Source organism: Atractosteus spatula, chromosome 2 (genome assembly GCF_055471065.1).
Source record: "Atractosteus spatula isolate fAtrSpa1 chromosome 2, fAtrSpa1.hap1, whole genome shotgun sequence".
NCBI classification, from domain to species: Eukaryota; Metazoa; Chordata; class Actinopteri; order Semionotiformes; family Lepisosteidae; genus Atractosteus; species Atractosteus spatula.
Genome location: NC_142707.1, coordinates 17,038,460 through 17,066,323, shown reverse-complemented (window position 1 = coordinate 17,066,323; position 27,864 = coordinate 17,038,460). Strand labels below are relative to the sequence as shown.

Genomic DNA, 27,864 nt, shown 5'->3' with positions numbered 1-27,864 from the left:
TAAATTTCATTTTATTTATAAAAATAAACGTAGCATTCACAGATCTGGAGATGTTTGTCTTTTATAGCCTATGACTTACTGTAAACAGTAAGAACAATGAATTTATTGTGCTGCTACAAGATCCAGAGGTTGTTTTTTTAAATGGATTACAAAGCTGTGAGATAAGTGAGATAATAGTTAACTGTAGTGCTCATTAGGTTGGGAATGCCACAAAAAGGGAGAGCTATGCAGGAGTATAACTTTTGCAGACAATTTAAGACTTGATATCCTATGGGTATAGTTAGCAACCTCCCTGGAGACAAATAGCAGACTTTAAAAGGTCTTTCCAATATTTGTAATGGCTGAGGGCAACAGCTTATTCAATAGATTCGATCATAATCATCTGTGCTTTCACAGCTCCTGATTTATCACTTTGCTTACATTTGGTCATCAGTCAGTTTGCTGGCGAGTTGTCATAAATTACGTCTCATAAATAAAAAAAAACAATCAGCCATACTGTATCAATTCATCTCTGTTCTGATTATGCATCGTGTACCTGACAATCAAATGCTAATGCTAGTTTTGTTGTAAAGGGTAGGCTGTCAATTAGACAGCTCTTGTTAAGTAAATCAGCTCTATGTACTCAAATTAAATACCTGTCTGCATGCATGAGTGTTAAAAAACTATCACACCTACTCTGTAGCTGCAGGATGTTAAGGTTTTAACTAGAAATAGTCTCCATACTTTTAGCCCCACACTTCTTAGACTGACAGCATAAAAATATGGATAACTGTGGGGCAATGAAAACAAGCCAAAGCCAAAACGAAGGAGGAGAAGAGAGGTACAGTATATGTTAAATCTTAATCTTATTAATCTGAGTCCCATCTTCTGGGCTATTATGGACTTGAACAATTAGAAATATAAAATTGGAAAATTTATTTTCTCAGATCCATCTGATAGTTGTAAAAAAAGATATCTAAAGTACATGAAAATGTTCTCTGATTTGACAGAGATGTTTAGTTTACTCACTACTGAGCAATTGAGTTTATCTTAGATTTCACACCAAAATAGATAAATATAAACCCAACACATATTTACCTGATAATCATACTCTGTGAATGGGCGCAGGTTTTCATCTTTGAATGACATTGTTGTGTTTTTGTAAACCAGGACTGCAGCTGAGGTGGTATCCATATTGATGACATTTCTTCTGTACAGCTCAAAGTGGAGAATCCTTCCATTGGGTTGTGTGGGCATAGTCCATGTTATCAAAAAGCCAGTCTGCATCCCATCTGAGTCTTCCTGGAGTTCAATTTTTGGTGCAGGTTGAATTGCAGGTGGAGCTTCCAATGTCTGGACTAAAGCCCAGTCACTTGAAGCACAGCCCAGTAGGGTACAAGCCTCTACTCTTACCTCATACCTGAGGAAACAGCAAACACACACAAAAAATAAAAGAAACCAATATTTTAAAATTATGCACCACAGCTTTTTAAATTAGGCTTTCTAAGATCAAAGTTTTGGAAGTTATAGAGAGCTCTACAAAAATTGTTTCCACTGTGGCAATAAATCTCAAGACAGAGTTGTGGGTTACTGTTTCCCTCCATTTTAAGAGAAAATGTGTAACCTTGTTGTGCATGTTCCTGTTTATTACTTTGTTCTTAATATTCATGCATTTGTGAGCTCACTGTTATATTTTTGTAGGACAACTAGACATTTGTTCAGTCTTCCTCCTTCTGATTATAGCTTCTTAGATATTAGCTGCAAAATATGCTTCTTTGTCTTCTGCGTGTTTCTCAAGTGTTCTGTCTACCAATGAGGGAGTTGTTCTGCCCTGCTGTTTTTAAATGTCCCTAAAAATGGCCTGTTTTTTTCTCTGGAAACACATTAGGCTTGAACTAACCCACTCATCCATTAAACTGGCTAAAATTTTAAAAATGTACATTTTACTTCACATGATGCATCTTAATTCAAGTGATGCTCACATATTTTAAAAATGCATGCTAAATGAGAAAAAGGAATTATACAAAATTGGGTTGGGTACTTGATCTTAACAATATTGCAATAACTTAATAATGCAGCCATTGTTTATGTTCCACAGTTTCTTCAATTTCCACAGTGGTTTCAGGGAAACCCTTTACGTCCTGTAAATTACGTCATTAGAGGAATAGATGGACTTGGAAATAACCATTTTTTCTGTATTCACTTACTCAGCTAAATTGTGACATTTCAACTATCTTATCTTGGAATGAGATATTTTTTAAAACATTCACAATGCTTTTAAAATAGTTTTTTAGTAATCAACTTTTTAATTGATTTTTTCTAACAAAATGTAACTAGAAAACTAAAACATAATATTACCCCTACCCAGCCCACCTTCCTGAGTACCTTTAAAATACAAACAGCCAAAATGGAACCCCCATGCAACAATACTTTGCAACCACAGTAGCCCTGCAAGCCTCCAATACAGCCAATATTAATTCTAGCAATCAAAGGTTCAGTATAAATGATATTAACACTCAGTTGAAAACTTTTAGCTGCAGTCACAGCAGCCACTCAGATCCCTTATTTGTATTTGCCACTGAGTGGGGCTCTGAGATGACTCACAATTTACTATTAATCTTCACAAAATTCATGACTTTTGTTTTCTAGTCTAATGCACAAAAGTATAATTTATCATGTTGGGTGGGGACTGAAATGAATTTAGATCACACTTGGTTGCATTCATTTGCAGAAATTGTTTTTATGTAAAGAGGTTCAGTATTGCTAGTTAAAACATTGTGACAGCAAGATTAGAGACTTTCTCTCGGCTTGAAAACCTGTTAAATGATTGCCTTATTTTCTTTCACTTTGTGAGCTCCCATTTTCATTTGGTATATCATTTGTACTTAGGCTTCCAAGTAGTGGAATTCTAGTAACAATTGTAAGTAGTTTTCTTCTCCACCCTTTTAAATCTGCTTGTGTTCAAAAATCGGTCTGGCTAGCAGACTGGAGTGAGTCCTGTGCTCACATGAATTTATATTACCTTCCGAATTCCGAAGTACAATGATGAGTCAGGATAGTTTAGAAGTTTTATGGACAAAAGATACCAACATTTACTTTTACCAAAGTGCTGGAAAATATGGAGAAAGAAAGGGACTGCAGATGTACCAAAGAACACCAGTTCATCTGTGAAATATGATCTGGCTTGGGTATAAATGATTCACTGAAAACCTGTAAACTGACGTTTGCAGATATATTTTGTCTGCTTATCAAGAAGAAGGGGTGGCACCAAGGTGCAGTGGTTAGCACTATTGCTTTGCTGAGCTGGGGCCCTGGGTTCAATTCCTTGAGTGCTATCTATGTTGTGTTTTTATGTTCTTTCAATGTTAATGTACAGTACAGTAGGTTTCCTCCCACACTCCATAGACATACTGGTACTGTAGGTTAATTGGTTTCTGAGAAAACTGGCTCTATGTGTGTTTGTCTGTGTGTGTCCTATAATGGATTAGTGTCCCATCCAGGATGCATCCTGCCTTCCACACAGTGCTTGTTGAGTTAGACCTAATGTTAGGCATCTCCATGTGTTTTTTTCTGCTATAGAAGTTGTAATCATAAAGATGGGAGTCACTTTCTCCCAGCAGAGATTTGTTGCTGCCTCATTGTTTTACTTTTCTAAATAATGTAGCAACACCTATTTTTAACTTCAACAAATATTCTGTGTTAATCCCAACCAGACAGTTAAAACAGTATGTGTAGAGCCCTTTTTACCTACATATTTTTTCAAAGGCACCGCTTATTTTAAACTCACAAGACGATGTTTATTCAAAAGCAGAGGGAAATCGAAGATTAAAATTAAAAGCGTAAATGAAGGAATGAATCAATGGACACTAAAATGATCTTACTCTGTTTCATCAGTACAAAGGAAGCAATTTGATGATCATTATTCTCAATTTTATCCCATAATAAAATGATTTATATCTCTTTAAGAAGCTGGGATATTTGACATACCTGTAGTATGGCTTCAGGCTTGATAGAGGGAAGGATCGGCTTAAGTAGGCACTGTGGTTGGGAGAAAAGACAATGCTTTTGACGTTGGCCTCTGCTGGATCCCGTTTGAAAATGGTATAGTTTAATATTTCCCCATTGGCTCGAGCTGGAGGATCCCACATCACTAGAACATCACTGGAGCTTGAAGCACGCAGTTTTGGGGGAGCAACACCAGAAGGGGCTGATGGATTTGTCCTTGCCTTAGCGACAGGACTGGTTGTGCTTCCCTGACTATTGCTTGCAGTCACAGTATAGCTATATTCAATACTTGGCAGCAAGCTGAAGTCATGATACCCAGTGTCCAGTCCTGCATAGATGAGAACACCATTCCTTCTTAACTCATAACTCTTAATCACTCCATTGGCATGTAGAGGCTCTTTCCAGGTGATTTCTATAGACTCTGACCCTGTCACCTTCAGTGTGGGAATTCTCATGTTGGAAGGTGGTGCTTCCTTTGTATAAGAGGACTTTGGTGAGCTAGAGGTACAACCACCATTTGTACATGCAATTAAGATGAACTCGTAGTTGGTGTAGGGTTCTAAACCAGTAATCAAACTGTATTGTTTCTTCCCACTGTAAAGTTCTTCTCCATTTATCAGTAGTGTGTATTTAGTTATTTCTCCATTCTGAACCTTTGGTGTGGACCATGAGCTATTAATTTGCGTTGAAGTAATGTTGGTCATTAAAGGTGGCTCTACAGCTGTAGGACTTGCCTCTAATGTTATGATCTTAGTTGGTGGGCTGGTAGTACACCCTTCCATAGTACATGCAATAATTGCATAGCTGTACAAAGTATAGGGTAAGAGGCCTTCATCTGTGTAGTTGAATACAGTGGCATCAAAACTGAAAGGATAAACAAAATCATCTTTCTGTATTCTGTAAGATTGCAGGATCCCATTGACTTCTTCTGGAGGGGCCCATGAAACAAACAGCTTATGAGGATTCCTTTCCACATATCTGATGGTTGGAGCAGCAAGGCCTTTTGGAGCAGCTTGTTTAGTCTCCACCATTAGCCATGGACTGTCTGTGTAGCCAGCTGAATTCCAGACTCGCACTCTGAACTCATACTTTGTCCACGGTGTTAAATTTGTGACATTGTAGAAAAAAGTATCATTGTCAGCGTTGTTTTCAGAAAACAAGATGTTCCCTTCAAGAGGGATTTCCTCCATGCTGATGTGCCTGCCGCCCCTAGAAGTTCTGTAGATGACCTCATATTTAGATATTTTCCCATTTGGTTGGGAAGGTTTTGTCCACGTTAGCTCAATGCTTTGGGCTTTAATGGACTGGGTCACAGGTGCAGGCTGGGAAGAGGGCAGAGCTTCTTCTGTTCTGATTGGCTGCTGAACTGATCTAGTACAGCCAACTTCTGTGCAGGCCTCCAAAACTAAAGTGTAGACTGTGTAGGGCTCAAGTCTCCTGAAAAGAAACTGCCGAGATAAACCGCTGAATTCCAGGTTGTTGTCATTGAAAATATTGTAGGTCTGTGAACAAGAAAACAATGGGTTAAACATATCAAAACATTTGTACAAAAACTGCCTGATATTAACAAAGACTACATAAAGAATTTCTTAAATTTCCAAATAACATATTAGTGATAAAGAAAAACAAATATTATGTTCTGGTTTTGATACATGGTCAGTATTAGTTAACATTTACAGTCACTTTAAGAGAACAGCTAGGTTCTAGGTGTTCTGTTCTATCTATCCCTTTCTTAAGGGATCCTACGGAGTCAGCTTCAACAATCTGACCAGGATGTTGGTTCCAGACCCTTTTTTCTCTAAAAACATTGTTTCTGTTTTTTTTATTTTCCTTAAATGTCCCTAAGCTGCATTTGTCTTAGTGTCACAAGAGGCTGCTAATCTTAAAGTCACTTAAATTACCTTGTTAAATGTACTTGAATCAAATCTGAATTTTCACCTTACCTCACAATATATCTTTGTTTACCATTTTTTTTTAAAAAGAACCAGATTTATAAGGGAAAGTCTTTGTAAGGTTCCATTTGTCAATTTCCATAGATTGCCTATGGAAATCACAGTCACTAGACAGAAATTGTCAGGCAGTTAGCTGAGAATAGAGCATTTTTTAAAATTCACATTAATCATATTTCAGATTTTCTTCAGAAGGCCATCTTAGTTTTTTTCTTTACTGAAGGATTACAAAGAGACCCTCCCTTTTCTCTTATATTGCATTTTTACAGGGCCTAATCAATAGTTATTGATTGCTGTATCTTTATCTCCATTTTAAAACTCTTATTTAATATACTGTACCTTGATTATACCGTTGGGTTTTAAAGGTTCAGACCATCTCAGCAAAAGTGCTCTTCCATTTTCTGTTTTCTCCACGGTGAAATTGCTGAGCCCACTAGGAGATGCTTCCAGAGTGCGAATTGATGTCCATGGGCTCGAAACTGTCCCAGCACTGTTCACAGCAACTACATGTAGGTTGTATGTTGTGTAGGGCTCCAACCCAAAGACATGAACTTGTTGACTTGTTCCCTAAAAAGTAAATTAATAATTAAGGATGAAAGTGGTTGCTGAAATTGAGGAAACTCAGCATTTGTAAAGTAATTACTATGTATTCCAGCAACTCCTAAGGCTTGTGTGTCTACTTTTGCAACAGGTTAAAGGATATACAGTACTGTGGAGAGGATGGCAGTCAATTATAAGGCACACACACATCCATCACATCACATGGAGAGAGCAATTTAAAGACACCAATGGATTTTTTTATTTTTTGAGGAAACTAGAGCATTTAGAGAAAACCCACATACAGTAGCTACAGTATAGGAACAAAATACAAACTTTACACTGAAGGTACATAATTGACCTCAGAACTCAAGAACTCAAAAACTAAAATAGAATCATTGTGATTTTCAAGACACTTTCTGCAGCCCACCAAAATTTACTACCCATTTTCTACAAATATTTCACTGTAACATATGCTATGAAGGTTACTCAGATTATTCAAAAACATTTTGTCAGTGACTGAAATGCTAGTGATAAGTCTTTATAGACTGACAAAGCAGGAAATTTAATAATGTAAGTGTATAAACATATATACAGTAGGTTCTTCCCCACAATAAGTGATATCTGACATTTTAAGAACCTTTTAGTTACAGTATGTTCAGAAATCTATTTAACAGAGTTTCTCTTTTCCAAATTCTTTTACCTTACTGTTTCTATCTCTCATGGTCAGGTCAGAGGGCTCATTGGATCCAATGAGTACTAAATCATAAAAGAACAGACTCAAACAGCTAATTTGCACATACTACACTACATTTTTCCTGGAGTCTTATATTATAATGAAAAGAAAGTTCCTTAATTACAGTTATGTGAGCATAACTGTACCCTCTTCAAGTGCTTTAAATTAGTGGCTTGCACAGGCATTTAGTTGTACTGCCTAATATGAGGTAAAAGAAAAGAAAGGAAAAGAAAAATACAGTGGTGAAAAAGTAAGGTTTGACACATTTAGACATATTTGACCTCAACCAAGTCCTCACCAAGTTCTAATAGTAGATAAAACAAACCTCATTTTTAAAATAACATACACAAATTCTACTTTGTCATTATTTATTTAAAAAACTAGCCAGCATTCAATATCGTTGTGAGAAAATGTAAAATCTTACATTTTAAGATGAACTTGCTTTTTTGCCATTTCTTGTATCTTACTTAAGTAATGCCTGCCATTCCTGACACGTCCTCAGGACATTTGCTACACGGCTTTATGTAAGATTTTCTATTACAGGACTCACTAGCAGAGAATATATAACACCGTCATTCGGACTTCAGAAACGTTTCCCTTTTGTCTTTGTAACAGTAATCAAAATAATTGCATTTAAAAATGACATAAGTATGATCTTTACATTTTAGCATAAGTAATGTTAAACACTAATCATAAACAATATACACTGTAATTACAATTTTATTGTATCTTACCTCCCATTTCCCCAAAATAATGTAAATTAATCTAATCTAACTGTAATTTCAAGATACAGTACAGTCACTTTCCCATTCATCTATTCTTTAATCACTGGAATATGGCTTGCAGTTAGTGTACTGTATGCAGTTTCTCTGTAACCCCAAAATATCCTTTACTTTGCCAAAGTTAAGATGAGCAGTTACATTTGTGCCATACACTACAGCATAAATTCTAGAAATTTGGTTGTAATAATGACTAGTATATTAATAGATCAAGGCTTTAGATAATTTTTTGTGACTTTCTGCAATACATCTTCTATTATTAATTTCATAACATAATTTCATAATTTACATAATTTACATAATTTCAGTAAGCCTACAGTAGAAATTTATATTAGGAGTATTTGGTCTTGTCTCCGATTTTTTCTTGCTAAATATTTCCTAATTTTCTTAAAGTAGACATATTCCTCACAGTCTTTTTCTGCTCCCTATAAACTGCATAACTGTGTACAAAATAATTCTTTCCAAAATTTCCCCCCTTAACATTACACAAACTTATATTTTCTTTAGATCACTATTTCTAAATTAAATTATGATATGTTAAGTTGACTCCTCAGAGATGGACAGGATGTTGTAGCAAACAAGCCAAGCCAAACCAGGAATCTATAACTCTATATTAATATGTTGAATCAATTACTTTGATAATTATTGCAGGACAACAAGTTTTCTAGGTCTCTATCCCTATTTAAGGCTTTTTAGACACAAGGTTTCAAACCAGTATTTGATATAGTAGCTTAGTTGAAAGGAAATCTACTCACACTTGTATACAGTATATACATATTATAATACAAAAATATGATTTTTCCTTATTTCCTATGCTTCCTGAAAGGTTATTGATTTTTAAATTTATAAGCACTCAGACTTGGTTGGTAAGGTAATACATAAAAGCATATAACATCTAGAGCCGTAAACTGCAAATTACCATCTTCTCTTTCTCCTGGATTAAACAGGACATTTTACATTAGTTAGCTGATCACAATATCATGGTTGTGCACAAATTCAGATCGCTGCCAACAACATTAGCATAATAAGTGAATGCTTAAGATTCGAAAGAACAAAGCTGTCAAAATACATGTCTGATAACAGTTTTGTTTCCAGTCATTTTTAAACTGCAAACAAGATTAATAATGGAAAAAAGCCATTCCTTAGCAAATGCACACATTTAACTAGTGCCAAAAAATAACAGCATAAGCTCAAGCACAAACTGTAATCTTCCCTAAACAGATTAGACCAAAAATCCATTTCATTGTTGGAAGCTCTGGGACATCTAAAGGTATCTTTTTTGCTGTGAAATATGGAAGACATGTGGACTATAAAACACAAAACATATGCACATTGTCAATAGCAACAGCTGTCTAATTACAGTTTATTTCAGCACAGAGACTTGTTTGCGGCCCCTAGATGGCAATGCTATCAAACACTTTACTCAACATGGATACCTAACGATTAACAACCTGCATTCAGTCATCCAAGACACTCAAGGCAGCCATTAAAAAACAACTAAGAGAATTGATTTTGTTATAGATTTCTAAATAAATGTTTATAGCTTAGATCCCCGAAAGTGGAAGTGTTTAAGTTGTCATTAGCAAAATAGCTTGTACAGTTTAAATTAAAAACCCATAGATAGCTAGAAAAAGAGAAAGTTTTATGTTAATAACTAAATTAAAGCAAAACAAAGCCAAAAACAATGAAATAAATACTATCTGCACACTTCAGGGCTCAACCATATTGAAAGTATTGTTGCTACAGTATGTATTCATTCGAGGCCTCTAGTAGGAAAAAATATATAATAGTCTCAAAGAGTCCAAGGTGATTCACATATGGTTGGGGACACACCCCATTCACTACTGAAGCACAACACCCACCTTGTTAAAACAAGGCCATTCTGCACTAGCAGCTCAACTTTACAACAAATCGGGTGGAGAAATGAGAATTGACTTTACCAGTTGAATTGTTGGAAAGATTTAGTGATGGCAGATTGTGCAGGACCAATCATGAATTTAGCCAGGACACTGGCATTTAATGTTATCTCCACACTTTTCCAGTTCTTTAATCCACTCAGTCTATCACCTTCAAAATAGGAAAACTGAGAATGAAGATAGAAGTCAGCACAAACATTCAGACAACTTAAGAAAAGTGAAGCCTCATTGATTGCTGTTCTATGTATGCAGTATAAACAATAGTTTCACATTATTATTATAATTATTAACAACAACAGCTAAGTTCTCAGTATTCAGCAATCATTAAAAGATGGGCACTTAAAATAATAAAAATCTGGGATGTTTCCTAGAACCCGGGTTAAAATAAATTGACTAATCTGCCACATGTAGCTTTCGAGTGTCTTAATTTGACAAGGGTTCTGTTTGCCAGAGGCTTCTTGTGTCTTTGCAAAGAAAGCCACCATCAAGAACTGGGTATGGGATTTGTGACTGCTGGGCGAGTTAAAGTTTTTCATTGAAATAGGTCTAAGTCGTTTTAAATCATCACTTGTCTTCACTTGCTTAAGGCCTATGAAAGAGGAAAAACTGGATCATTTAAGCAAATGCCTTGTTCAATTAAGTAACAAAGAGGTCAGATTGAAATGCAGAAGACCATGTGAGAATTCAAAACCAGAGTTCAATATGCTGTATTTAAACAAATTATTGAACCAACTATTTAACTGAGTTATTACATAAACTAGTCAAGATTTCCATTGTCTTCAGGTACTTATTGAAGACTTTCTCTAAAATTGAAAAGTTGGGACTCTGCTTTAAGAATAACACTTTAATAGTCTGAATTATGGTCAGCCCATAGTTAACAGAAAGAAACATTAACCTGCAGTATGCATATTGATTTTAGAAATAAAAATGACTAAAATATTATAATTTTAATGAAATAAACCAATTTAACCTTCTAATACAACCTATGTCGGTTTCTTACTATCATTATGAAAGAAAAATGTTTTTTTAATAAATGAAAAGAATCTACTACAAGAAAGTACAGCTCACAGCTCCTTCCATACTTTAGTAAATAGGTATTTTGTTCTACCTGTAAAAAGCTTTCATATGCATTTGTATAAATGGAGATACCATATACTGTATAATTACATCAGATAAATTGATGCTACATTGGTTTATAGAACTTTTATAGAAACACGGAATATTTTAAGTGAAGGAGTTTGCAGATTCTCTTTAACATTTTCTTTTAATGGACTGCTTTGTTATTCATCCACCTCAGCTATTATTCTAGCTTGCTTTTCATTTTTGGTATTGATTACTTTGTGTACCTTTTAGATGTTATTTACACAGAGGCCCAAGGATGAAAACATTTGTTTTCCACAAGATATAATGCCTCATGAGATATTGTTCAGCAGTGTGTTCTATCCAAAATTTATATCAGTAGACAAAACAGGGCTGCTCAGGGACAAGGCTGCAACAAACAACAACAATTTGTACACCCACATATTGGTTTTTGACCAGACTGATATTTTAAAATTATTAAATGCTAAAAGTATCTTATGGCACATGGTTTCAAATCATTTCATGGATAATTTTCAGAACAGATACAAAAGGTAAAACAAGGTCTCCCTTTTCAAAAGGCAAGGTGCAAGTGTATTTAAGACCAACTTTCTAAATCTCCTCTTGGATTAAAAAAAAAGTCTCAAGGGAACAGAAGAAAATTGAAAAAAAAAGAATACGAATGGAAAAATAATCAAGATGAGACTATGGGACATAAAGGTCACTTTCATATCTAGTCCTTGTTATTGTGCACAACCCAAAAAAACTAAAACCATGGTGACCACCAACATTTCTTACATGAGCTTCAGAAGGTGTGATATACTGTACAGTATGCTGTTGAACATCCATGTGCATGTACATAGGTAAGAAAAAACCTACATAATGCACACACATTATATAACAATAATGATGATCAGTGAACATTAAATTGCAATTAAAAGATTTGATGACTAGTATCCCAATTAGATTTAATTTATACATTTTTCTCCCTTTGTATAGTTTTCATAGAGTTTTTATCACATTATATATGGCTATTGCAATTACTTTGCCCTTCAGTTTTAAACACAGATGAGTCAGATGTCCATGCAACTAAGCAAACTGTCAGCACTGTAGTGCTGTGATGCACACTTACATAGAAGCTCAAGAATTAAAGGTGGCTGAATTAAAGGGGGTGGATTCTGGGAAGGGAGTTTCAGCCATGACTAAATTACTTTAATCTGTAGAAATGTATGTAGTTTAAGTTCTTGGAGATAATATACAAGTATTCTGTTTTACCTGCAAGCAGTGGGGAAGCAAAAGAGGCAGATCTTGGAGAAATGGGGGGGTTATATCCTCAGGTAGTTGATGAGATTTACTATGTACTGTTTAGTACATCATTTCCCACACATTATTTCAGCAGTTCTGGTACACGTTATGTCCACCTTGCACCCTGTAGGCACCCATTTCTAGTGGTGGCCACTTTGAAAATGAAAGGAAATACAGGCTGCCCACGTTAAACAACTGGTTAAATTAAATAATTGACCAAGTATGGAGATCCCTGCAATAAACTATTTATGTCATGACTTATATGAGTGAAGTCTTTGTTTTCTTGAATCCAACTTTGAAAATTTCACAAATTGTCTGGCTCAGTACCAGGTGTTATTTGTTAAATGTGATGACTATTTAAATAAACTTACCATATACAGTAGCTGTTTATATTTTTCCTACATGAAAGTGTTAAAATACAACAGTTTTGATTTAGTAATATTAAGAGACATACTGTGCATTGATAGTGGAGTGTTGTGGTGGTAAAGGCTGCTTCCTCACATTTCTTGGATCCTGGGTTAGATTCTGGGTCACATTGTTTGTTCACTTTGCATGTTCTTACTGTGTGTGATTTTACCATGCATACATAATTTTTTCCTGCCTCCCAGAGACACTTGGTATAATTGGTGTCTCGAAAAGCAATACTTTGTGTAAGCTATGTGATGCAAACGTATCCTTTCTGGAGTGTGTTCTTGCCTTTTACCATATGCATTCAGGACAGATTTTGCAACCATTACCAGGAAAGAGTGGATTTCTGATAATGGGTGGTTGAGAGACAGACATCCTTGTAGTATTTCTGACGAGTTCCATTAAATTGAGACAATTTTAAAGACAGTTTTCAAGTGTCTTTTGCTTGATTTTATCTCAGTGCAATAATGGTGTTAACATTAACAAACCTTTAAGTATTCAGACATACATGTACTGCCTAGTTAATGGATTTAAATAAACCAAAATGAAATGATGAGAAATAGCTTTTATTAAAAGGATGGTCATTTTATCAAACTAATTCTTATACTGCTGAAAGATTCTTCAATTCTTATACATTAAAACGGGTCAAGCATACAAATAGAAGTTATTAAAGCACATTTGATTTCCTGTGAATTTGTAATAAAATTAATAAGTAGGAACTCATCACATATTTTCATCCATGAGCTCATCATTGAAAGAGACAGCAGCTAGTCCTGAAAATGGAAGGAAACTGGAGCATTCAGAGAAAACACAGGGCAAACACACAAACACACAGGCATTCCAGTCTGAATTTCACAAGATCCCAATATCTGTGAGACTGCGCTAAATGCCATGCTATGTGTCACCCCCATCTACTTTAAATATACACAAATTTAAATGAGCAACTTCTTTGTTTCACTGAAAACAAATCTTGTTTTAAAACCTATATTTGACAAGTGATAAAACACAGTACTTTCATCTGCATGTGAGAATAGGTTCATAGAAATGGTAACTGATGGCTAACTTGCACTTGATTGCATCCTTTTTAAAGGGGAAATAAACATTTTTTTTGCTTCAGCAATTTTTTACAACACCGTAGATAGTGTCAAAATTATCTTGGGACAGAAGATGGTTTTAATTAAGAATAACCATGTGTATTTGTCAAAATAATTATGCTGATTAGCTCAAATTAAAGTTTCTTGACCCTTCCAAGGCACAGTAGTATAACAGATTTTAAAACCGTATGAATTTTCATTTAGGAAAACTTTCTGTGGTTTTCATTCTTTGTGAAAGATTTCATAAATGCGTATGGTTTATGTTCTGATTAAAACATTTTTTATTAAGTTATTCCAGCTATATAAAAGATGTACAGAACAAAACCAGTGGGTAACCTGTGAAACTCCAAATAATTAATGTAGAGCATGATTACTAATTAACAAAACATGCAGCAGTTATGGCAATTACTTTAGCTAACATCAATATGGTATGTATTAGCACTTATTTATGACAACCTAGCTATTACTAACTCATGATCTCTCATGATCTTATTGTCAACAAAAGTGTCAGTTTATGTAAAGCACCACTATTTGGTATTACTTTGTGAAGTGTTTGAGAACAAGTTTCTGATAATAACGTATTTCAATATGAATTGCCTTGATTCAACAGCTATTGTGTTTTGCGGTCTACAAAAGTTAAAATAATATCTTGCTCCTTATACTGTACTTATGAAATGAGAATTTGCATTCATTTTTCTGTAACACAATTGGCACAAAATGGGAGAAATAATATCACTCTTTTTATATTATTACTGGTATTAAAAAGGTGACATGGTGGCACAGTGCTTCGCATTGCTGTCTCGCAGTGCTAGGGCCCTGAGTTCAGTCCCAGACTGGGGGTACCATCTGCTTGGGTGTGTATGTCCCCTCTGTTGTTTGCATGGGCTTCCTCCCACAGTCCAAACACAAACTGGTAGGTTAACTGGCTTCTGGAAAAAACGGTCCTGATGTGAGTGTGTGTGTGTTTGTGTCTGTGTGCATCCTACACAGGACTGGCATCCTGTCCAGGGTATATGCTCCCTTGCACCCATTGCTTGTCAAGAGAGGCTCCAGCTCCTCCATGACCCTCTACTGGATAAATGGATGGATGGAACAGTCTGAAAAAGTGTTGTTTCTGTAGGAAACCTAGAAGTTTCCTTCCATTCTTACCAGGGCTGTTCACAGAAGTCAATTAAGCTACTGCTATGCTTTCAGACTGTGGGAGGAAATCTGGGCACCCAGTGGAAACCCACATGAACACATGAACATAAACATACAAACTCCACACAGCATTCCAGATCAGAACTGAACCCAGTGTCCCAGTGCTGCTAGGCAGCAGCACTACCCACTGCTCCCCTGTGCCACCCTGTTAGCATTTCCTTCACCTTCAAATAGATATCCTCCATGTATTCATCTTCAGACTGGGAACTGGAAGAAAATTTGAAATAAATTAACCAGTGGAACTCAATTGATTCTTATAACCACAATTTAAAGTTGTGTTCTTACAGAGAACACTTCTAGGTAGCATAACACAGACAGACATTTTTCAAAATTAGAAAGGCATTTTAAATATATAACATATTGTTTAAAGCTTATAAATGGAAAGCTTTATTTTTTGTCCAATTTGGATCCCGTTAAATTTCTTTAAATTATTAGTACTACAAACTTGCCTTGTAAAATCGATGGCTTGCTGTTTCACATCTTTCTGTGAGTGATAAACAGATATGTATCACAGAGTTAATGTGAAGGCCAGCACTGAGGGAGAGGGATTACTGCTGGGAGATTTCATTTTGTATGCCCACTTCACACAGTCTGTCGTGATTGTTTTTGACTGCTTGAAGTGCCTAAAAAGGCAGCAGGGAGGTCAACATGGTTAGGACACTGAATTGATCAAAAAGCACTATTTAATTCAGACAAGAGCCACTTCAGTAGTGCCAATCCTAAACATCCACAAACATTAAACGATTATAGTAAAATTCTGACCCCATACTCCAGTCAGACAAATATTTATGCAGAGGAGTTTAGATTGAATTGAATTATTCGTAAATGAAGAAAGCTTAAAACATTTCCATATACAGTATACTATATATCAATGACAAATGCCAGGAACTACTGTATCTAGAAGGCCAAATTCCACACTTTACAAATGTTTTGTGAAACATTTGCTGTTTTAAAAAAGTTTTAGAATGTATCATTTCTGTGATTAACAAGAGACCTGCAGTTTATACAAAAAAATGCATTAGTCAAACCCAATCCATCAATCTATGATTAGGATGAGAAATGCGCTTCATATACAGTATAATGCCCGACTACAGTAGTTTAATAGGTAGAGCATTGTAATATAATGCAGTGGAATGCATTTCAATCCTGAGTGTACTGAAATCACAGTATTGCCTGGCCAACATGGTAATACATACAGTAGATAGTTTCATCATTCAATTTCATTCTCTAGTACTGTGGTTCTTAACTCTTTCTGTGACCACTGTGTTTGTTGAAAACGGGCCCTTTTTATTCAATCCTTGATTTCATATATCAAAGAATTTTGATTAAATGAAATTCTTCAAATAAACTATATACAGTATAGAGAAATATACATGTATGCAGTCTCTCTTCAATTTGCTGATAAAGAATCTGCTGCTATATTTACTGTATAAAGGACTATAAAGTTTTGAATTTGCAATCTGATGGACAGACTCATCTTGAATGAATGAAAGTGTATGAAACGCTGTCAATGAGTATGCTTTCTACTTCCTTTTCCATCTAGGTACATTTGGTTACATTTCAGGTATCATATGAAAGGCGCTCTAAAACTTAGTTATTGACACAGAGTACATAAGTTGATTACCATTTGACTTTGCACAAGAAGAAACAAATGTTAAAAATGTTAAAATGCTTTGGTCCCTTTCGACCAGTGTTGAAAACCGCTCTATATTACTGAGGTAGTTTATATAGTATGCTATAGGAAAAAATCTTATAGGCCTTTTTCACAGGTCAAAGTTAGCTATTAGTGATGAGCCACAATAAGGGTAAGTCTTTTGTCCTAACTTTGAGTTTCTATACACAAAAAGCAGAATTATTAGTGTCTTTAGACGGTTGTGTCTCTCTGTGTTGTTGAAAGCCAAGAGCTAATTTATATTCATTTCCATTGTATATATACATTTTACATATGAATATTATATATACATATTATATATAGTAGATGTATATATTATATAATAAAACAATATACATTAAATATATTGTACATTATAACCATACTGTATATATGTATAAATGCTGTGAAATACTAGAAGTCTAAAGAGAATGATGTTCCCTAGTAACTTCAATTAATCAGTTTTAGGACACAGTCCTCTGAGGAATTTTTTTCCAGTGGTTTAATGATGTTTTTACTTGGAGACCTGATAAAAAATAACTTCAATCACATAAGGACACTTAAATCAAGCCTTTAAAAGCAATTTCCAGCTTATTTTGCATCTGCACACAATTTATACCACACTTGCTGATTCTTGAATTGTCGGATCCAGATGGGGGGCTGTTCATTTGAAATGTTGGTTAAAAAACTCCTTGAGGATCTTTGAGCACCAGTAGACAATGGTGAGAGCAAAGCAGTCTGAATAAACATTAACCAAGTACCCTATTGAGTGAAAGAGCCAAGCAATTTGAGAAAAAGAATGTTTTTTTCTTCTCAAATGAACAAGTGATTCCTTCACAAAACAAAACTACAAAAAATAGACCTCTCCATCCAAATAGAACACAAAAATAAGATGTGATCTAAAACCTGGATGTTGCTAGGTGTTTTTGTATTTCTCTATTATTTTACTTTTACTTAACATGGGTTTGGGTTGGTGTTTCTCTGACTTCTCTTACATACTTTTAGGTTTTCCTGTGAATCTAACAGATGCTGAATTTCCAGTTAGATGTAGCAATGCTTTACCAGACTCTGGTACAACCCACTCTTGATATGAGCTTAAGAATCATAAATTTAAAATATATAAAGCAAAATATTTAAAATATATTCTGGTACATAGACTTGCTAACGAAGTACTCTAAGAATGTTAACTGAATTTGGAGAACAATTAGCATTATAACATATGTCTCTGTGTGGAGCCACAAGTGTTAAATATTTCTGGAGCATGCTTTGCTCATGTTACTATAATCCTGACAACATTTTAATTTAATGTCCATTACATACATTGTCAAAATGTCAGATCAATTTGTGTAGTGCTGCAGGTCAATGTAGGATTGCATCCTCTAGGCTAATGTCAGAACAGTTGTAGCAGTGTGAATGGATGTGAACAGGTACATTAGAGTATGTGACCACCAGATTTTAGCTTTGTTAAAAATACATTACACTGAACAAAGGGAAAACCTTGTGTAAGCATTTACATATTTCAAACCATATTTTCCTTTTTAAAAACTGAATTCCAACAGATTATTTTGCTTGATACAGTATATTTAATCATTTAAAAATCTGAGAAATGCTTTTAAGTACAATTCCTGTTGAGTTTATTTTTAATTTTATTTACTAAAACATTTAGAAAAAATAAATCTTGGTTATGCGGAGAAGTAGTATAGAGTTTAATTGTGATATATACTATTGTATTATTATTGATGATTATTGACTGTACTAGGTCTTAATAGTTTATTGGTAGTATATGACCAACATCATAAGTTACTTTTCACGAAAGTTCTCTGTACAGTGAAAATATTCACCATAGAAAGTGTCCTCTCTAGTGGCATCACTGTGAGGTACAGGAACACTACAATGCATGACAGACGTCCACTATAAAGGGTTGTGGCAATGGCACAGAGGATTATAGGATGTGATTTACCATAAATTGCTGAGATTCATACTATCTGCTGTTGCAATAAAGTCCAATCCATCTCGGTCACAAACTGTTCTCCCTCCTAGCGGTACCAAACTATTAAAGCAAGGACCAATAGACTCAAGAACACCTTCTAGCCCACTGCAGTACACATCCTCAACAGTTAACTGCAATGCCTCAGACTCAATACACATCTGCACTATGCACTTTTTGCAATAAATGCATACTGTATTTATTGTCCACAACATATTTATTGTTGTGTTGTTATTAATTATTATGTTTGCAATGTATTGTCTACATTGTGTGGTGTTGTCTGTTGTACTGTGTATGAGATCAAAGCAATTAAGAATTCAAATGTACAGTACATGTGCATACTGTATGGCAATAAATTACTCTACTCTCTCTACTTTCCTATTCTTATAATTAGTGGAATATTAGAGTGATCTGTATTAGAACCATATAACTTCCTTTTTATATTAATAATTTTGATTCTGCTATAGTTTGCAAACTAGTCAAGTTATCACATAGTTACAAAACAGGTGTAAATTACAAAAATGTTAGACAAAAACATGACTGGCCATAGACCATATAGATGATCTTAATGTAGAAAAGCACGTTGTATGAAAGAAACAGACTATAAATATAGCATGGATAAAAATGAGTTTGAAGACTACTATAGAAATAAGAGCAGAATGTTAGCATACTGTATATAGTTCAAGGTAGAATTTTAAGATTACATTGGTCCTTTAAGATTTTATATAGTTCATTCTATATATGGACAATGGCAGCAAGATTACTTCTCTAAGTATACAAACAGGTCAAACATTTTCTTGTTAAAGAGCAACTGTTACATTCTGATTTGTTGCCATCAATCTCCATCAAAATCTGAACAAGTGAACCCCTTCAGGTTACCCCGTGAAGGCCAGGGGGTACAAAGAGGTCATGGGCTGGCAAAGAGTTTATCAGTGACTCTTACTGGTGACCAACAGCTCCCGCTGTCCGACCACTACAGAAATCTATTTGCTATGGGTGCCTACGAATGCTTTTGTGAGAAGCAGATGAACAAATGGATGGTTTAAACAGTTCCATCAAACCCTCAGAGGAACGTATCTGCAGGGCAGGCTAGAGGCATGCTGGGGGGGGTTAACGTTGGGAGAACTCACTTCACTACAGTTTTTGCTGTCCCTTGAATGAAAATAAAGAGTGTAAGCAAGAAATCAGGTCCCAACTCTTCCATGCCAGCTATAAACAGATAAAACACATACAGTACGTCTAAACACTAAAAACTATTTTAAAAATGAAAAAAAGGGCTGATTGTAGTTTTTATATAATTTAAGTAGGAAGCTGCGTCAGTATTCGTAGGCTGCAAAGGAACAAGTAAAGGGTTTATTCCATGCTGAAATATTCCATCTCTTTTCAGCATGAAATGAACCTTCTACCTGTTCGTTTTTTATTTAATTATTGGTTCCTTAAAACCCATTCCGTATCCAGGGTTCAATGTTTTGATAAATTTGTCCCATTTAATTTCTTCTCCAGAGCCCTTTCTGTTTACAAACAATGATGCTTGTTAAACTATTTAGTTCTTTCTGGCTCTGTCTTTCAACTCTAATAAGAAAGTGACAGACTGAAAACTAAATGTGCCCTTCACTATACTAATACACTAGCTGAACTTATCCTTCATTCTAAACCTAGCGCCCCAATATACAAAACGCAAAATAAAATAAAAGAAACAAATTAAATTGACCAAATACCAGACGGTCCAACCTCAATATGAAGATGTTCGGTTTAGCAATGCAAATATTCACTTTTAAAAATGACTAAGACTTGCATTTCCTCTCCAGTGAATATTCAGATAAAAACTGCAGGGATTCTATAAAAATAAAACTCTCTCTTTAGATTCCAACAAATGTTTGTCCTTTAAATGAATTTTAATCACAATTTTCTACCTGCTCAGAAGTCATCATTGGTATTAAAATATTTTAATAAAAATCCTTTTTGCCTGCTAGAAGACAGGCTATGATAGGCCCCTTTCTTGTAATGCAGAGCTGACAGTGTTCTTAATGATTAACTAACAGATTGTAAACATGCTGCTGACATTTTCTTTTTTTTGGTATTTTTAAACAATGTCCTTCATGTAACAGTAGTTAAGTGCAGCAGAAGGACATCATTAGAGCAGTGGTTAAACTGTAATTTACACCATTAGGAAGGCAGAAGCAATTTTTATTGCCTAGTAAATTTCACCGCTGAAATATTTGGACCATATGGCTCAATTTGTGTAATAACCTTAATTTCTGCACCCTTCAGGTCCTCCTGCCTCTCCACTGGTATAGCAGAATGTGGGTTTTGTGGTAATGCAACCCGTCTGTATTGCGAGAGTTGAGATTAATAATGTGTCACGTCCTGTTTCGGTGAAGGAATTCGAACAGCAGCCAGATGGTATCTCTACAAATGACTGTCAGGGGTCTTGATCTAATCAATACAATGTATTAATACATCTCCCATCGCAGCTTCTCCAGGGGCTTCAATGCAACATCTGGAAAGATCAGTAGGGGGAGAAAACCGCCAAGCTGAAAGCTGATTCTTTTCAGAATCAAACTGAGTCCAATTAATTTTTCATGTAGACTTGATAACTGTTTCATAATGAGGGATGTTTGTGCATGCCTTGACGGGTACAGGTTTGGCAGGGAGGACCGCCTGCATCCCGTACCCTCATTCAGTCCGTTTACAGCAACCACTCCATTAATCAAGTAATCTGGCAGAGTGCTGCAGTCCCAACTCAGTAAGGGATCAATAGCAGTCTTAAAAAAAGCTTCTGAAAGAGACCGGAGCTCAGAGGAATAGCCATTGTAAAGACCTGCCTCCTCTGTACAGACAGGGCACTTACAGCAACTACAAATCTGCTAACAACAAAAGCACAAGAAAACACCATTTTGTATCTAACACATACAGTATGAACAATCAGCTTATCTAAGAAACAGCACCTTTTAAGCCTGTTCTAAAAGAAGTTGGAGACTTGTTTTCTCTGCTGTTGTAAATAGTTCTTTTCTGAACTAATTTCTCTCTCTTGCTTAAACCAGAGCTCTTAGCAGGATTGTTAAAAATGATGGCTGTTGCAAAGGGAATACATAATAAGCATTCAAAATAAAAATATTTCTCTATTTCAGTAGGTTCAATTTCCATGTGGACATCAAGTTATGGAATCTAGTTCTAATTTTATATTTAAAATATCACTTATCTCCCTGTGTTTGTGTGGGTTCTGCTTTTCTTCGACATTACAAAGACATGCAGGCTACTTAAATTGATGCTTCTATTTTGCCCCTGTGTGTGCATGCCTTATGATAGACTGGCATCCTGTCTAGGATGAAGTTCCACCTTGCACCTGAAGGAACATACAGTATGCCTGTTAAGAGTTAAAAATTAGGTCCTCAAGAACTGTTTCACTGTTTTGTACACTCCCAGCTGGCCAGGTTTCTTCAAGGTCTCTTGAGTGGAGGTGTAACTCATTTATTCAATGTGTGATTCAGCAACATGAAAGGAAAAGGGCCTTAGCTGATTATGGTCTAGGTTAATTGCCCAAGGGTAACCTAACTGCCTTACTATCTGACCATGTTTACACCTTATATGGTAAGAATCTGCTACTGACAAATCATAAATGTATGTTTTTGTATGAACATTTTGCTCATGTATGATATGAGGATTTTTTTTCTGTTGGGGTATTATGTACTGCAATGATGAAACCATTCTTTCATTCCTAGCATTTTCAATTCTCTTTTCAGATTGCTTTCCTCTCTATATGCCATATAACAGAATGTGTCCTGAGTTAGCCTTTACTATTGAACCTCTATAGCCCTGTCACTAATTACTACAAACAGCCTAGCAACCTGTACAGACTGTACCTTAGTAAGTCAGACTAAAGGACTTGACACCAAATTCCCCTAGGAATGGTGCAGTCTGTTAGAGAGGAAAGTGGTAGTTGCTCAACAGTTGGGGTATAGCAAAATCAATGGTCAGTCAGCTGCTGGCAAAATATTGACAAATTTAACAGACAGCTAATACAGCACAAAGTGAACATTCAACAGGACCAGTAACTTATAACTTCAACCTCTGAAAACAATGAAAATGAAATGAAAATGCATTCCATCTACTTTGTAAAATTGCCTTTATTTTTGTGAATGTGGCTGCATAACAAATAAATCAAGACTCTATCTTGAAGGGCAGGGCAAACAAGGTTAGGTAGGCAGGAACTGTAATTAAGAAAAGTGCAACATGGAGCTTTTTTTACCACAACTCTCTATACTCCAATATGATTTTAATATAATTTTCTTTACTTCCGTCTAAGAAATATTTAGAACAGAAGAACTGTATATAGAAGGCCATTTACACAACAGGAAGGGAATTTGTGATTGGAAAACTCTAAGATGATGGCTTCTTCCCTAGCCCTCCCATCAGCATCACCACTGCTAAAATATTTGCGATAAACCTTCTCCAGGTGGGATCATTCTTTCAATGCTTTATTTTTAACAAAAGATAATTGAGCAAGTTGTGTCAGCTGAACCAGAGCATATCTATACTGTATAGAATATACATACAGTATAGAGAATATTCAAACTCAGAATAGGTTACAATTATGCATCTTGTGTAAGTATTGGATTCAACCATTTTTTGGTTGAAAAAATATTTGTCATTCTATATAAGCAAAATTAAAGGTTTTTCTTTAATCAAAGAATGGTTAAATCTTAATATTTAACCATTCTTTAAATAATAACTGCTACCTGGCAGCTTTACAGAGTAGTCATGCATTAGATTATTTGAAAAAATAAGAAAAGCCATGATGCAATGCTGTCTGGATACTGTGGTGCCTACAGCACCACAGTCTACATGGCTGCATCTTTATACAGCATAATATACACAAATCATATGCTTCGTGTTTGTGCTGCTTTTAAAATTATCATTACATTAAGGCTGAAGGAGAGGAGAAGCTGAGAGCTCTAAATAAGACCATTGGTAAAGTGATCATATCTAAATTTAATATTTCATCAGAGAGTTTTAAAGCAAATTGGCTCAGCCAGCAAAGCCACTAAGCACAGATTGAACTCTATGATCCAGATGTTACAGTCTGGGTCATGTCTTTTACCATCTGTGTCCAGGATTATCCATACAGTGGTGCACAACTGGCTTGACACTGCCAGAGTAGAGTTAGAATTAGTTGGCCGCAGCTCTCTCTTATCCTGGCAAAACAGTGAACCCTGCAAATTCCAAGATGTCTAAGGCATTAGGTAGGAATGTCAGTGAGGGACATATCTCCCCTTCAATTGGCACTGATCCCCCTTTATGTCAATGTAGTGCTTGTAGTGTGCCAAAAATGATTTCCTCCATGGCTGGGCAAGTTAAGAAGCCTGTCTTCTAATGCTCATTCTCAAATTGGACAGTTATATAATAAAAAAAGACTTGGGGATTCTAGATTAAAAACAATTCTAACCTTATAGAAAATAGTACTTTACTTGCTTGATAGAGATGATCATGTTTCCAATTCCTGATTTCTAGTAGGTAATATTTTCCACTCAACAGTGTTTTAAATGTTGAAAGTGTATGAAAAGTCTTGTGTCAAACCTAATACCACTGATGACATAAAAAGAAAACTAGTTATTGTCTTTGCATCTTTTCTAATATGTCATGTTTTATGACAGTTTATAACAACAAGTTCATATTCTTACCTCAGCTTTTAAGCAGATGTATTCTGAGTTAAAACAGCAAAATAAGATAATAATAGCACTCATTATAAATGATTTAGTGATTAAAGTGATTTGATTTAGAAAATTCCAAACTAATTTTGAGAATCTTTTTAAAGAGAATCTTGCCAGGATCAAAGCTTTAAATGTGTGAGTGAAACTCGTACACATTGGTTTAAAAATGTTTGGGATGCCATGTTGGTTGAGTTCATTGTTACTGCTTACTGACTGTATTATAATATTGTTGTGATAATGAAGTAGATTCCTGTGGCAGGATCAGCCAGCAGCAGGCATACCGTAGCTGTGGTTAAGAGTCCAGGAAACACTAACACAAACACTAGGCAAAAGCACAGTCCAAAAACCAAGTGAGGGTCAAATCTGAAAAAAAAACCTGAGGTCTGAGCAAGCGAAGGTCAAAACCAAAGGTCGCAAACCTAACAGGAGCAAAGCAAAAACTGAGGCTGAAGCAAACATCGAAACTAAACAGTGACTGACAAGAGAAGCTAGTTGAAATAGCAGTCTTGCAGATTATTTGAAAAAGGTGTGGATGATAATTACTGAAGGGGCACGGAAGCAGAATAGTCAGAGGACCGAAACTTCATAACTCAGAGAGCAGACTGCTGGTGCCTGACAATCCATGACCAAGGTACTAGGTCCCGTACAGTGAGCAAAAACCATATTTTCGAAGAGCATAAGTTTACCGCACAACTGTGACATGAAGATTACCCTGACAGTCAAGCTTCAGGCCAAGAGTAAGATTAATTCATTAACAGTTATTCCAATAAGTGTGTTTTTTAAAACAAAATTATAATTCGTAAATTTCATTTTTTTAAAGGCTACTTTTCAACCCTGGTACACAAGAGAGGTGAAAAGCAACAAACATCCACCCTCAAAAATATGCATTGCGTAATACTTCTCACTCTTAATGTCTATAGTCAGACTAATGTCTGTTGGACCCATCTACGCTCCAGATGAATCATCTTCTAGCTAAAACACCCAGAGACCTACGGCAGTCCCTTTTTGTTCCATCTGTATGGTGTTTCAATGAAGTATGAATATGTATACAGTACTTTCCAATATAAAGTATGGACTGTCCTCATTTGCTAGCAAAATGCATTTAATAGCACAAAGTCCATGCACCACACCTCTTTTGTACAACATCATCCCCGAATAGCATACAAGTAACAAGGCAAATACTATTAGTAACACAGAAAGATCCCAAAATAATTAATCATTAAATATAACCAAAATTATTTCTGTATTATTATTATTAATAATAATATATTATTATTCTGTATTACCTGTATTAAGGTAATTGGTTACATGCAAGCTTAAATTAAGTTTTTGAGGGAATGGTCCAGTGATTAAAAATTGAATTAAGCCAAGTACGAAACTAAGCCAAGTTAGAAACAGAAAACTTTCTAACTATACCCGAACCAGGCTCCATAGCTAAAATGTTGTTTTCTTTTCTTTTCAATCAATACTTGGTATTTATATTTTTGTAAGCATTGTTGTCTTTGTGACGTAAATATGTGTTTCAAATTGCTTTAAACTTACAGATATAAACACAAAACTCAAAAATAACCAAAACAAGCCACATACAATTTAGTATATCAGTGCCGGCTTTCATTAGGTCATGATTATAGTTCAGAGGAAACTGGTTGAAGATCCATGGAAATTAATTATCAAGTCATTAACAGCAAACCTCCTGATGTCATACATTCACAACCACTAAGACTTCTAGAGGTCAGGAGATATAAAGGACAGCCAAGTGAATTCAGAGGAAACTGTAAATTATATCATAAGAAAGGAGATGCTGATAAAGACTATCTCACATGACATTCATTAATTGCTAGGCAAATAATTAATTTGTCTATTTCTGAACATCAATCTGTGACACTGTAGGGGTGCCAGCCATCTTCACCTGTATTCAAACTTTAGATATGCCCTTTCCTTTTGTTTAAATGTCTTTGTGAGGTTAAATGTCTTATTGTAGAAAGTCTGATTGTACTGAAGCTCTGTACAGATTCAAGTTCTTCTCTGCGTGGTAAAGGTGCTATGTCTTCTTAGGTACAATAACATCACATTTGACAAAGAAAATGTGAGAGAGAATAAATTGTTGGGCATTCTGGAAAATACAACAATTATCTGAAATGTATGTGTAATACTGTATATAAAGGGAATGTAATATACTAACAGGGAAGTGGGAGTGTTAGGTTAAATAGAATCACATTTTACACATCCATTGATTGGTTGAGGCCATTCATCACTGGTCAGCTCACTATTGCCAGCAGCCATATCACCCTGCAACTCACAACTGGCAACCCACTGAAGCTAAGTAAGTGTGAGCCTGGTCAGTACCTGGATGGGAGACCTCCTGGGAAAAACTAAGGTTGCTGCTGGAAGGGGTGTTAGTGGGGCCAGCAGGGGGAGCTCACTCTTCGGTCCACGTGGGTCCTAATGCCCTAGTATAGTACACCCTGTAAACAGGTGCCATCCTTCGGATGAGATGTAAAACCAAGGTCCTGACTCTCTGTGGTCATTAAAAATCCCAGGGCGTTTCTCGAAAAGAGTAGGGGTGTAACCCCGGTGTCCTAGCCACATTTCCCATTGGCCTCCTAATAATCCCCATCTATGAATTGGCTTCATTACTCTGCTCTCCTCCCCGCTGATGTGTGGTGAGCGTTCTGGCGCACTATGGCTGCTGTCGCATCATCCAGGTGGATGCTGCACATTTGTGGTGGTGGAGTCCCCAATACCTGTAAAGTGCTTTGAGTGGAGTGTCCAGAAAAGCGCTATATAAGTGTAAGCAATTATTATTAATTATTAGCAAATCATTGTGCAAATAAAAGAGATGTGTCTGCTGCACCAAATAAAGGTACAGCCAACACTGTAGCAAAGAATTAGGCATGACATACACATTTATGAATGAAAACACTTCATACAGATCTGTAACCGGATCATCCTCAGGAGGAGGAAGGAGGGATACCAGGGAGCCATCTAATTACCCTAATACTTTTCATAGACAACATAATCCACGGAAACGCATTCATTACTCTAATTTCAAGCTGTGTGAACAAACTGATTTTAGTGTTATCCTACTCTACTTAAAAAAAACCCAATTTCACCACTATCAAAACTGAAAAAAAGATAATTGTGAATTTTGATTGAAGTGTTTTGTCCTACATAAAAATTGTGTTCTAATTTTAATAAACCATATTGTTTCCATAAGATCGAAAAAGGCAAAAGATGATGATTATAACATTTTAAATATATCTATATATTTTATATATACAAATGGGCAAAAGAAAAATAGATGATCAATACATTGACATTTTGAATCAAATAGAAAGAATCAATTAAAATTGTAAAGTGTATATGTGCCCTTATCTGCCTCTTACTCCAGTCTTTCTTGTGCATTAGAGACTAAGACATTTAAAATAAGGATTTAAGCTCAGTAAATTCTTGTGATTAAAATCTTAATTTTATATTATATTTTACATTATAATTGTTTTTATAATTAAGAATGGGTGTAATACATTTTC

General features: G+C 35.4%; 1 protein-coding gene across 1 annotated transcript in view; it reads right to left on the bottom strand.

Moving 5' to 3' along the window:
• The window catches only part of ush2a (Usher syndrome 2A (autosomal recessive, mild)), a 405,544-nt gene that overhangs the window by 23,142 nt on the left and 354,538 nt on the right, over positions 1–27,864 (bottom strand). Inside the window, exons 61-63 of the mRNA XM_088939657.1 lie at positions 6,273–6,500; positions 3,967–5,486; positions 1,078–1,399 (exon numbers count right to left, since the gene is read on the bottom strand). Of these exons, the coding sequence (XP_088795783.1) occupies positions 1,078–1,399; positions 3,967–5,486; positions 6,273–6,500 (2,070 nt within the window). The remainder of the gene's footprint in view (positions 1–1,077; positions 1,400–3,966; positions 5,487–6,272; positions 6,501–27,864) is intronic.